General features: G+C 36.6%; 1 protein-coding gene across 4 annotated transcripts in view; it reads right to left on the reverse strand.

The window, feature by feature from the left end:
• Positions 1–13,831, reverse strand: part of LOC106124508 (solute carrier organic anion transporter family member 2A1) — a 47,897-nt gene that overhangs the window by 8,405 nt on the left and 25,661 nt on the right. For 3 of the 4 annotated variants that reach the window (XM_013321239.1, XM_013321237.1, XM_013321240.1), the window contains exons 2-3: positions 12,727–13,460; positions 3,075–3,215 (exon numbers count right to left, since the gene is read on the reverse strand). In XM_013321239.1, coding sequence (XP_013176693.1) covers positions 3,075–3,215; positions 12,727–13,390 — 805 coding nt within the window. In that variant the 5' untranslated portion in view covers positions 13,391–13,460. Of the gene's footprint in view, positions 1–3,074; positions 3,216–12,726; positions 13,461–13,532; positions 13,802–13,831 lie in introns of those variants that run through there. The other variant, XM_013321236.1, reaches the window with a different exon arrangement.

The raw sequence follows: 13,831 nt of genomic DNA on the forward strand, positions 1-13,831 counted from the left end.
AGTTTAAAGAGCACAACATAGAGGCGACATATCAAAGGTCATCAAGTAAAGCCGGGCCGAAAGTAAAAGTGTCCACCCACTAAATCCTCATTACTGGCGGCGGCATAATTGTACGCGTGCCGCAGCCTTGGCCGTGACCGACGGATAGAGCGGTGCGGGCTTATTTTAGCCGCGGCGACGCCTGATGTAAGCCGCGTTATGTAACACCGAGTGCGCCGGCGCAGCGTCACGCGTCACGCGTCACACAAAGCCGCACGAAAAGCGAAAGCCGAGAGAAAATTGCACCTCTCGTATAACAAGATTCATTGTAGGATATTGTAGGACTCTGTTACGTTTGCTATAAAGACTATATTTAACGTAACGAACGTATAATACAAGTCACAATTTAAATGCGATCGTATAATACTTTTGTAATCCAGTAATTCCTAAAGTGATCCAGCTCACATCTTTTATTTCTTAACTCAAAGTCTCTAGTTCTGTAAACCTTTTTTGTAGAGTTTTATTTGGATAAGGTTTAACTTTTCACTACTCTATCCGGGAAAGAACATGTTCTGAGTGCGTAATAAAATCAGCAGAACTCTTAGTATCAAAATTAAATCATAAACAATTGTCATTATTTGAGCCTATCGTTTTAGCAATAATGTAATTTGTTGTAACCGAATCAATTGTGAGCAAGAGTAACATTAAACAATACCACCTGCTTAAAGATATAATCACAAAGTGGTCGATTCTGACTGGCAGCGAATGCGGGAAACGTTTGCCGGTTCATTTACATATTGCGGTATGAGATCTATTTGCTCACTAATCGAATACATTGAAACAATTTAGTGTTACACAATGCGTTGTGTCACTACGAAGACGTTCAAAGCGGCGGCGCGGCGTTATTAATGTTTCCAAAAGATTGTCGTGTTGTGCCCATGACGCTGAGCAACCGTTTAATTAAACGAGTCCGTTGGAAGATTCGACTCGCGATCGCAATGTACTTGGATCATATAAAATAAGTAATAAAATCGAGCCTACAATACAAATTATAGGTCTATAAAGTTAAACCAATGGGCCGGACGACACTGAATACTAATTCGATGCAGATAAAAACGATTACAAAGTACGATACGAGCGTATTGAATCCATTTCGATAATTTAGTTCGGCACAAGTAAAAGAAGATCTGTCGAGTTATTTATTAAAATTCAACGCTCCATTCATAAGCTTATAGCGCTCGGACAATGAGGAAATACACGGAAACCATTCGATGAGTGTTTGCGAATTCTTTATTGCGAGTCAAAGCACGCTTGGCACTCCTCCACTTGGGGCATTTGGCTGTCTTCGCTGCGGGACTTAGAACCGTGTCCGGTAAGCAATAGAAGTGTCTTTGTGGTTGTTGAAATGCAAATTTCACGGCGAGGGCCGGCACACGCATTCGATTGGTACCCAGGTCACGCGTGTGCTTTCTTTGCGAATTTCGCGCGCAAATCCATCGAGGCGAACGGCTACGTAACGGTAGATGGCAGTTCCGCGATGGAATGCCGCTGAACAGAAGCCCTGCGCCCGTACAACGCACATAATAACGCGGCAACGATGCTGCTAAATTGCCCTAGCGGAGTTTCGCACCATTGTTCCATACTATGTCACAAGCCGGCATGCCAACTCTCGACTGAACGGTACTGACCGTTTAAAGACATGTTTAAATTACTTTTAAAGTTCATAATAACTTTGCAACATTAATCGTCGGTGTTAAATTATAAAATGGTGTATATTTCGCAAGTAACTTTCGACTCCGCCTCTGATTTATACTTAACCGAGAACCTTTCTTACAAATGGTTGCAGCGCCGCTGCAATATACGTATTTACGATCATAAAGCCACATAAAACTTAAGAGTCAATAAACTTGTCGAGTTTACATATATTATTCTCGTCTTGTTACGTTTCATTTTACACAAAAAAGGCATAGCGTTCTGGTATTCCTGTAGTGCGCACTAAATAAAGTTGCGTGGAACGAAATGCATTATGACGAAGGAGGAGGTGGACGCAACTATGTAAGTAGAGACAAGTTAATTAATAGAACATTAAACTCTCTTATACTGGTGTAAATCTTAGTTTAATAGTCAAGTCATTTACTTTTATGACTACAACAAGCAAGTGCTGCGTTATAATGTAAACTATGCAACATTTTTTCACACTTTTAGTTTCTAGTACTTCAATATAGTGCGTCTGCTATTAGCAAGTACTGAAGTAGACGGTTTTAATATGTTTATGTTGAATTAAATATATTTATTAATTTCTATTTATTGCAGTTATTTACACATAAATAAATTATATAACATATTAAAAATTGTCGAATGAAAGTCTACAAAGCAATATATTCACAAAAGCAAATTCATATTATGTTCTTTGTTTCGAAATAACATCGCAAGGACTTATAATAATCGTGTCTGAGATATAATATAAAAGAAAAAAAAACAATTTGTACGTCGAATATTTTGGTCTAGACAGGAAATCGATAAATAGTTTTCAAATTCGACAAAGTTTTATCGTCTTTAAGGTTACTTCGTATAAAAAGGTACTACTTGAATAAAAGAAATAACAAATTGATTTCGTTATTGACACGAGGCAATGACTTTGCAAAAACGTTTAATCATTCTGAAACGCTGCTATAGTTATATTAACAAATTACTTCCAGTCCACAGACGTAAAAGGAATTGTCGAAAAGTTAATAATATTTGACGATTAGAGATATTAAAATGAAAACACGAGAATTTCTTTACATTAAGAATCATGAACAAAGAAAATAAAGTTGTTATATTCTCTTCTCCGTAATTTGACTGATAATTGCGAAGACTGTATTGCATTTCAGCACATACGTTACATAATACTGTTATAAAACATTAACTTACTACAATTTGTTTCGTGTCATCAGTTACGAAAAGTTTAACACGTTCAGTGCCGGCGACTCTTCTACCGAGTCCAGTCAAATCAAGGGAAATGTTTGCAACATACTAAGATATCGCTAAAATACTAGTAGCACGAAACGTGTTAAGACAATTTCAGTACGCCATGAAATAGCGATATTACTTACCTAGCCACCAAGCTCCGACCCATCGTGGATCAGTGTTATCATATCCAGGGTCTGCCAAAGGATCCACGTATACTCTGGTGCAGAGGGCGCCAAGCATGAAGCCAAGAGCTGGACCGATCACTCTTATACCGATGGTGATCGCTGTTAACAAAGAAAAGAAATATTAACACACAGTCAAATAAAAAAATAATGTCATATACATAATAGAATGCGCCTTTGACATAAGTTTTCTATTGGTTTGATTTAGATAATAATAAACTTTGTGTCTACTGCGTACTGAAATCGAGACCATATTTTATAGCAAATGTTTTTCTCGATCTAATCTCCAAACTTTTTGCACATGCCTCACATCAGATTAGGAAAAGCAAGGACGAGTGAATGGCTATGAATTATTGCGACCAACCAGTATTAAATCCTGCGTACCTGACACCAAGAATTATAGCCTAATTTGAAATATTTTACGTTCGTAAAAAGAAATGAAACAATCATAAAATATCTTCTTTAGTGATATAAGATCTGATAACATTCCTCAAGATTATGACATTGCAGCAAAACACGTGCTTATAATAAAAACACTTATTTTAATCACTTTAATTATCATACTTATTTTAAACGTTACTCGTAATCTCAAGCGGAACGGCCGATTAAAAAGAAATTAAATTTTGTAAAGTTCTATAAACATAAGAATCTATTTAAAAATAATTCTATCATTGTATTCAGTAATCATGTTTAAAATTCCAATTTGGAAATCCTTGGATGAAAACATAAAACATAGACATTGTGAATAATAATGGTTTAACATCACAATTTTTCCACTTTTGACAATAAATATATAGATTTTTGTAATAAAAGCAGCCAATTATAAAGCCTCAATCACTCTTATAATATTAATAAACTTGATCAAATGATCATAATTCCCCCAGCAGACAGGGCGCAGAGGGCCGTCGCGAGTTCCAATTGAGGGCCATTAGCCCGTACATAAGAAATTATTGGTAATTGTGTCTCTTAACATTCCAATAGTTAACTTTGTCAAACTACAATTAAACAGTCGTGCTATCATGTTGCTGCATTAACTGGGCAGTCGCTTCAATCTCAGTCGACCGGCGCCGGCGCAGCTAGCGTCCGAAGCACAGACTGAAGGGAGATAACGAAACCGGACAGTAATCGAAGGTCGATGACACTGTCCCAACAACCAAGTGTCCCAGTTTCCGAAATACCGCATGTTATAATAAAAATTTAACAAAGGAATACTCGGGGTGGGTGAGTGACCGAAAAACAATCAAGTACTTAGGCCTGATGTTAATCTTTCCTCGAAGTCGACCGCAACGCTTGCCAAAAACCCAAACGAGAAGTCGCGCGCTCTTCACTGCGAGGAATATAAACTATATGTTACTATATGTAATATCATCATACGCTTTTGTAATAAATAATCGTCTCGTCAGGATCGTTTTTCAAAACGAACAACGCTCGGTGCTCGATTCAAGTTTTTATTCACCTCGCAACCTACACGCTAACAGCAATCGAGTACATAACAATATAAATTTTATCAAATTTAACTTAAGGTTTAAAATGACTCGTGGCTCGGGTTAAATTGTAAGTGTGGCCGGGCGTATAACCGTCCTTACCGGTTCCGATGCATCATGACTTGCGCGCAAGTGCTGCATCTCCGAATTAACGCTCGTGTGGATTGTCGAAAATGACGAATTGCATCATTATATCCAGCGCCATCTTGGAACATGTTCCGAGAGGTAACGGAGCGGAAATGTTATCTGCTTTTACAACCATCGACATAATATTGAATCCATTCATATTTCCAATGTAACCCGCGAATCGAAATAAAACAAGTAATATTTTAAAAGTCTGTGTCATTCACAAAAAAATAAACTAAAATATTTAAAGGAATATATTCTCGGAATTAATATTGAACATATCAATGTTTCATGTCAGTAAATGAATGAAGTTAATATTGTAAAGGAAAACATTATTAATCACATACATGTTCTCCGTAATGTTACTAAAACGATACATATGCAAATTTATGTTTTACGTTTAATAAAGTAATAATTAACGATTATATCATAATTTATATTCTTTCGTAATTTGTGTTTTTAAATCCCTTCTTGCTGCATTAGCTAAGAGACATGCATCATTCCGATTTTTTTCCCTACTATTATAGCGAACTACCAAATGTCATGCCAATCTCCTAATTTGGACAATAGATTATAATAAAACAAATGTGTTTAACAAGTCAACACAATATTCTAACATTGATTCGATGTTAGTGCGCATGCATTACACCGTATTAGGAAAAGCGAGGACGAGTGAATGCCTCCGTATATGCTCGATTATTTATAGAGGTTTATAAGATCCTGTGCAATAGATAATATAATACAAGCATCATAATTTTAAAAGATATAGTCATGACTAAAGAATAAGGAGATTATAACAGTCCTAAAATGGCAATCGTCTTATATATAAAATTATCGTGTCATAAGTTACCATACTCCTTGGAAATGGCTTGACCAATTTTTTTAAAATTCTATATGCATATTCTGGGTCTGAGAATAACCTACTATCAGTTTTTCAACCCCGCGCAGACAGAGTCGCGGGCGATAGCTAGATTTAAATAAAATTATTGCATTAAATATATTAGCGATTGCGACATACGCGACCTTATTTGCAGAAGCGGACGCGGCAAGGTTATCTGTCCTAGTCCTGTTGCCTTTCATATCGGTCGTGTGTATCCAGTAGTGCATTGTACCTACTATATATTTGTATAACCAAAATAAACAATGACGTATTATTGTCGATAATAGTGTTACAACCGCTGATCGCGTAATAAGCATCGATGTTTTCAATGCATCGTCAGTCAAAAGACGCAACATTCTACCAACCCTTACGACGCACAAGATTGCAAGGCAACATCTTTCGTATGTTCCAACTGATACTTCATGACAACCACCTTATCCAAGACTTATTAAAATTTGAAAGAATGGAGCCCTCATGACGTAAAGACAATTATGATTTTAATTTGTTTACTCTTCACTCTTAAGCAGCTAATGTTCAAATCGATACATAAGCCATGGCTTAAAAAGATTCCTGTTTCAATGGCACAAAGCCGAGTGCAACCGCTAGTTACGAATAGACAAGTCATAATGGCTAGGTCATTGATCTCAAAACATGTTAAATATGTTTCTGGAAGTATGACTAATTTGCAAACATATTTTATGAATAGACATAAAAGTATGTACTGATTATTCAACTGTCCAAACAACATTTACCGCATCCAAATTGTGTACCTTTTTTATTTAAAAATTGCAGTAAAAAGTTATTAAAATAATACATACAAATTATTACCGTATTTTTAAATATTCAAGACTAGTTGTCGCCCGCAAGTCCGTTCGGACGGGATTAAAAAATAATAATTAGTAGTCTATGTGTTCTTCCAGACTGTGTTCTACATCTAAGCCAAATTTCAGCGAGATCCGTTTAGCCGTTCTTGAGATATTATACTTTCAAACAAACTAATCTATCCATCCATCTAAACATTCGCATTTATAATATAATATTAGAAGATTAGCAAATTTCAGATTTCTACTGCCGCTGTTTGCTGGACACCGTAAAAGCGATAATTTCCACTCCTTTCTAATTCCTACTTCTTTCTAATCCCGTCCTTACTCTGTTATCTAGAGAGTATGGACGTGATTAGAAAGAACAATTCAATATTTTTACAGTTACGTAATAATACGCAGATACATTGGGAGAATAGAAATTAACGCGAGGTTAAAACAATTAAAAATAAGAATATTATTAGTAGAAGAATTAAGACAACGAAATAAAACAAAAGTAAAATTAACATCGATTCAATCACCTTTGGCTGCAATGTACACGCATCACATATCATCAAGCCCAATATCTAATCTGTCATTGGTAATCTAATCTCTGCAATGGCCGCTGGTTGGGAAACTGACCTACGCCAAGTGGCGCAGCGAGCGATTACATTGTAACGCGATAGGCTCGCAAAAAACTTGCACAAGTGCACTGCGCCACGCCGGGCTGTAATCTGTCGCATATTACGTATGCTAATTGCACATTCACGTCTACTACGGCATACGTAAGCGGGATTCATTGTACATTATACACTCATTATCCACAAAAGAAACATAAAATAATACTGTCATTCTCTCTTTTAAATTAAAAATTGCATCGCAAATAATTACTGATCCTTATACTTTAGCGCAATTACCAATGCTAATCAAGCTATTTTAGCAGCTTTTCCATCTAATCAGAATGAAGCTTAATAAGTCTAATTTTATGTCACAAATATAATCTCATTGGTCTTCTGTAGTAATTGGCTAAAAGACCCATATAACATATCTTTTACCGTAGAATTACATAATATTTTTCTATTTCTATACTACGACATATATATCAATGTTGGCTTACTCCAACACTAAATAATAAAGCTATTTAACTCTATTGTTAACTTCTCCACAAGAAAGTAGAGCACCGGATACAAATTGCTGGTTGCGTATACAATTTGTGGAATTCAAACTCCGAAACTAAACTTTCAAAGAACTTGTGATTCATATTGAGGAAAAATTCATCAAAAACTCTAATCAAGACCTGTTTAGAAATATAACGACACTGTCTCGATTTCTTGTTTTTACCTATATATTAAAATATCTAATTAATTACGGAAAATATTTTATTATAGAGCATGATTCAAACGACGACGATGATAGCGCCTACTACAAAATGTTAAGGAGATCTGGTGTTTTATAGCAATTGCTATTTCGTGTAATTTTGTTGAATTAAAAGACATGAAGAAAGTCTGAGTCAAATTAATAAATACATACTCAAATAAGTTACATAACATGGGAATGAAACTGTCCAATTAAGGTAATCATTAATTAAAAAGAACATGTCCAATTAAGTTTTCTTTATAATAAAAAATGAACGAGCCGCCCACGACGCCTGGAAAATCCGGATTGGATCCCGGGTAGCGGGACATACAACTTTTGTGTAGCTATTTAATCAGTAGCAGAAATATCCTTCAAACTAAATCCAAATAAATAAATACCAAGTAAATTAGTCTAACGACATCAATTTAGCGTTACACTAAATTCTACTTGTAAATTACATGGCTTGCATCTCGTCGTATAATCTGAGATAGAACAAATTAGATGTAATATTTTAAATACAGTGGCAAGTATTGTGTCATCGCGCTGCACCGAGACGTCCCGGCCCACTGACACAAATGCACCAACACTACTGAAATAGCTGTCACATACCACGACATTTTATGCACAATAAAACTATTGCTCGTGTCGTATTGATGTTCTTCAATACTTTTTTTAAGTAATCTTATAATACTAATATTACATGTAAATGTTTGGATGAATGGATGGATTGTTAGAAGTTATCTCCAAAACGGCCGCATGGCTTTCGTTGAAATTTGGCATAGATGTAGAAAACAGCCTGGAAGAACACATAGGCTATTCCGCGCGGATGGTACCGCGGGCAAATATATGGCGTGAGGAAATATGGATGAAAAAAAATAGTTTGGATACATACTATGAAGTAATTGCTTGAGTTGAATTGTTTCCTTATAAATAGTTATTTTAGTAATTTACTAAAATAGATAGAAATTACTAGGTGGAAGTAAAGCTAAAAATAATTGTGATCCGCTTCAAATCTCCAAGACAATCGAAAGTGAAAGTTAAACTAGAATTTCTCTAAGAAAAGTATGAGGTTGTATACACCAGTTTTACTCCTCCGGTAACAATACGTAGGTAAACCACTGCTACATTGTTGCTATGCACATTTACAATAGAATATTCCATTCAAAAATATCCACTAATTTTGCAACACGGCGAGCGAAAGTCATCTCAAAATAGAAGTCAGCTCAGAACAGTCAAATAACCTTTGAAAAGATTGATTAGAGATTATAGTTAAATTTAAACTTTATAATTATAAAAAATATAACGAAAACTACGCACTAACTCAGTCAATTTATTCTCTACTAGCATAATAATAACCACAAAGTGTCTTTACTTCTTTCTCAAGAAATCCTCTGGATATTCCCAAGCATCGATAGATTGGTATCAAAATTTCTTTGGCAACGTGGAATATACCTCTTGAGCTATAAAGTATTAAAAGATTGAATTAGAGAAGTCAAAGTAAAATGTCTCGCGTAGGAACAGTCAACAAACAATAGCGACCCATATCACGAGTTATGATAAATCAGCCACAGTATGTGTGATACATTAATTTAGGTCAATAAATACATCGTTATTATTAATTAAGGTTAACAAATTAAATCATATCATTAATTATATATATACAATAACTGTTGTCAATAAGAAAATTAATTACATAACTTACAGCGGATCTGATCGACCTACATAGATAAAGATAGGAATGCTAAAAACATGCATAAACCTTTAATGATTTGCACTAACATAATGTACTTAACTTGTATATTACATAATTTTGTTACTTAAAAGTAAAATATATATAATATATTATAAACTAATTACTTAAGTCACACATCAAATGTCTAATTTAATTTTGATATTTTTTTTATAACTGTTATATTTTCGTAATACTGACTAATGCTACATAATATTTATAATGTGACGTATTATACGTAAAACAGTCTAACATGAGCGAGAGTCCGAAAAATCGCAATATTTTTTCCGCTTTTAGAGGATTCTTTCTTACCCGAGTTTCTCGCTTATGGAGGTCGTCCGTCGGGACTGGACAATGACTATCGCTTACATAGGTTTACAGAGGGCTTCTTGCATTCTTAGGAAGCCATATAAAATTTTAAACCATGCAACGGCCTCAGAAAGTGACTAAGTTAATTCCTTAACGGTAACATGATATCGGAATCAAGCAGCATCGTTTTGAAAAGTGGATATTTCAACCTAAAATTAGTGTGCCTTTGTTCTTTCAATAATATTTTATTGCAGTAATGTTAACGAAAAAATACTATTTTTTACCTTTACAATATTAAAGAATAAATATTAAGTAAATATTTAACAATATAAAGCAACTTGCCCTCCATCTCTCATGATTAACGAGGTAGAGTCAGATCGTATCGGCGGTCACGAAGCAGGTGCTTTGCGCGGTTACGCTCGCATTGATCTTATAAAAATTCACACGAGGACTAAACAGTGAGGCAGAGCAGTTGACAGTGCAGTACGTATAAAACGGTACTCTCCTGTCTCGGTGGTGTACGTACAAATAATAGCAGTACTGTTCTAACATAACCTAATACGCCCTCGTGTGAAACTAGCATTAACACTGACCTATTACACCGACTATGTCACACCTGCTATTATACAAAACATTACTTAAAAAAGATTACGTAATAAAGATTGTTTAACTTGTGAGTAATGTTAATTTGAAAATAGGATCAAGACTAGTTTATAACTATTCTAAAATAGACTACGCGTATCCCTAACGTAGCACGAAAACAAAGCGGTAATGTTGTTTTGTGTTAGATCACGTATATAAGCGTGTTTATAATCAGTAAAGTATTAGTAGTAATACAAAGTAGTACTTACTTTAATAAAAAGAAAAGCTGCATTAAGAAGACTGCATAATAAAGTCTTCCTAAAAATTTGTTATATGAGGGTATTTTTAAAATACATTTAGCATAAAAAATGTATACCGATAATAATAATATTACACAGCTTAATCAATGTAACTCACAAATTAACTTTAAAATTACAAATAAACAATAAAATAATGTAGTAGATATGCTAATGATTGTCACTAGCACGCCACCCCAGTGTGGTGCGACCTTTACTGAGCAACCCTCACGTAGGCCTTGCACATGTCGCGGCGCACGCACGCCACATTTTGACTTTTTTACATCACCCACCACCGCGCCGTGTGAACGGTTAAAACGAATATGTTAATATAACTTTTTATACATTTTCATTTTTAAAATGGCGCGGTATTTTGTTAATTTAGAACACGTACTACTAAAGCAAGTCTTCTCTTCAGATAGACTACGCGCGACTAGCGATAAAATGTACGGTTTTACTGCGTTTCACTATCAAAAAATACTAGAAACCTAAAAATACAGTCGAATTGATAACCTCCTTTTTGAAGTCTTCTAAAAAGACGAGTACGAGGGACTATCTTCAAAAGTGTGTAATTAAAAGAAACTAAATTAAAATTAACATTTAAATGGTTATGTTTTCAGAGTTACAAGCAAGGTAACACAACGTTATCGGCCGTTTGCAGCGTGCAGGACGCAGCATGCAACGTACAAGTTGCTGTGGGTAGAGTGCAGCGTGCAGCGTGTAGTGGTCAGTTTGCAGCATGTAGCGTGCAACGCGCAATAGACGCCGCCCAGACAAAACAAGCTGCACAAGTATACCTACACCCATCGGATCCTTACAATAACGAAAAACCGGTCGCTCGACCTCTGCTACTAATTATTTAAAACAACGTCATGCGTCTCACAACATTAGTTATTTATTTATAGCATGTCATGCTTGAGGAGTGAAGATTGGATATCTTAGAACCATAATTTTTCTTTACATTTTCTAAACCTTCAAAATCTGAACAAAAATATGTCATAGACAGACATCATATGATTTGTAATTAATCTTATGAAAGGTCTACGTCCAACTGTGGATTTTTCACTGCAGTTAAGCTACAAGTAGTAATTATTACACGAAAAATATCCAATGCTTATTATGGAAGTGGAACTAACTTAGGTAAATAATTTGTTATCTTAATAACATTTACAGATTAACTTGTATGTACAAAATGATATAGTACAATGTGCAAACACAATATTTGTAAAATTAAATATAATTAACTTACATAGATATTAAAAACTGGAACTGGGAAATGGAAATTACGGTACTCTACGATAATATAATAATTGAAGTAAACATCTTTCTTTGTTAATAAACTAAAGTCGTAAGAACCAAAAGGCTCTGATCTTCATGTTTGGACAACCCTAATAACCTAATACTCAACTGCCGGAATTGTCAATTGGGCTTGATTAGGAACACAATGTTAGGCAATGACTAGATTATTCTAGAATTTTTGCGGGAAACGATACATTGTGAAGTATATTATACTATTTGGAAGCTACACTAAAATTTTTAAGTATTGTTGAACGACATTAATGGAATGTATTGGACCCAACACAAGTTACCTATTAAATGGTGTTGGGATATAGTAACCAAGGTAGTGGTCATAATGATTCTCATACTCGGAAATGAAAAACAATACACATATTATGTAACTTAAGCAGTTCAATGTGATGATGATTTTCATAGATACGTGTGAAATAGTCATTAAATAAAAATATTCTCTATTTTAATATTATAATAATGCGCTTCATGTAATATTAATATTAAAAGTAAGATAAAAACAATTGAAATGTGTAACAGCAGTATCGTATGAGTATCAAAGGACAGTAAGTATGTAGGCGTGCTGTGGGCGGTATCAGTGATTTATAAACTTAATATTGTATGGCGATTCTTCCGTGCAATCCTGACTGAATTTATCGGTGCAACATATTTATACATGACTGCGCTCGGATCGTGTTCGCGATATATTTTCGTTATCGTTTTTCTTTCTTTAAATACTATAATAAATATACAATCCTACTTACCCATGTATAGTGGCGACTGTCTGCTCCCCACGTTATCGTCGACGTAAGGAATGCCCAGGGTGGCGATTCCGGTTTGTCCCACACCCACCACGAGCAAACAGATGAATAGCCACGGTATAACTACTGCCGTGATTGAGGATCTTGTTTTGGTGCTTTGCACTTGGGCGTCGTCACATTTGATGAGAGAGGAGTTTTTGTCGAGCGCGCAGACGGGGCCCGCCCCGGCCGTGTGAGAGTCGAGGTGCACCTCAAGCAGTTCGGTGCCGTAGGCCATGTGCGGCATCATGCAGCCGATGACGCCCACCGCCAGCACGAGCATCATGCAGGCAATCCAGCGCGGCCGGTGCCCACGCCCCGCCAGGTACGTCAGGAATAGCGCCGTACATATCTGCCCTATCTCTGTAGCGGCCAGTAGCGTCCCCGTTGTCTTCGACTCTACTTTAAATAGCTTCTCGATGGTCGTCGTTACGCTCACAAAGTACGTGAGAAACATTCCCTGCAGCACCCATCCCGAGAGGAACACCAACATGAATATGCGCGTCGAGTGAAACGCAGCACACGAGTCCGGCTCCTCCGGTTCTGGCAGCTTGCACACGAGGGAACCATTGTTATTTCCGGTCGCTAACCGTTCCTGCTCTTCCGGTGTCGCCTCGACTCCTTTCATAGCGCCTTCTTCGACGGCGGGGTCGGTGGCGCCCGCCTGCCCGTTCGAGACTTTCGCAGCGACCGCCGCTCTGTGAAAAAAACATCACATCAACATCTCGTCGGAAGACGTATCGAACATGCGGCTCCATAGAAACACTTACGCCATCGCCACCGATCGCTAGCCGGCAGACGGATACTACAACCCTATAGAAACCAAAATTAACCAAGCGGAAACGACACGCACGCAAAGGTCCGTCGGTCGCGACCGTGTCCTTTTAACGGTCTCCGAACCGATTCAAGTAGTCTACGATCGCGAAAATTGGTAGAGTTATCGGTCGCGGGCGAATAGCATATTTCGGGGGGTCGTATGCATGCTAGTACCGGCTCGCAGGGGGTGTTAGAGCTGCGTGCGCGCAGGCAGCCTGGCGCAGAGAGACTGCACCGTGCAGCCGCCGGCGCG

Source organism: Papilio xuthus, unplaced genomic scaffold (assembly GCF_000836235.2).
Source record: "Papilio xuthus unplaced genomic scaffold, Pxut_1.1 DF825946.1, whole genome shotgun sequence".
In the NCBI taxonomy this organism is placed as follows: Eukaryota; Metazoa; Arthropoda; class Insecta; order Lepidoptera; family Papilionidae; genus Papilio; species Papilio xuthus.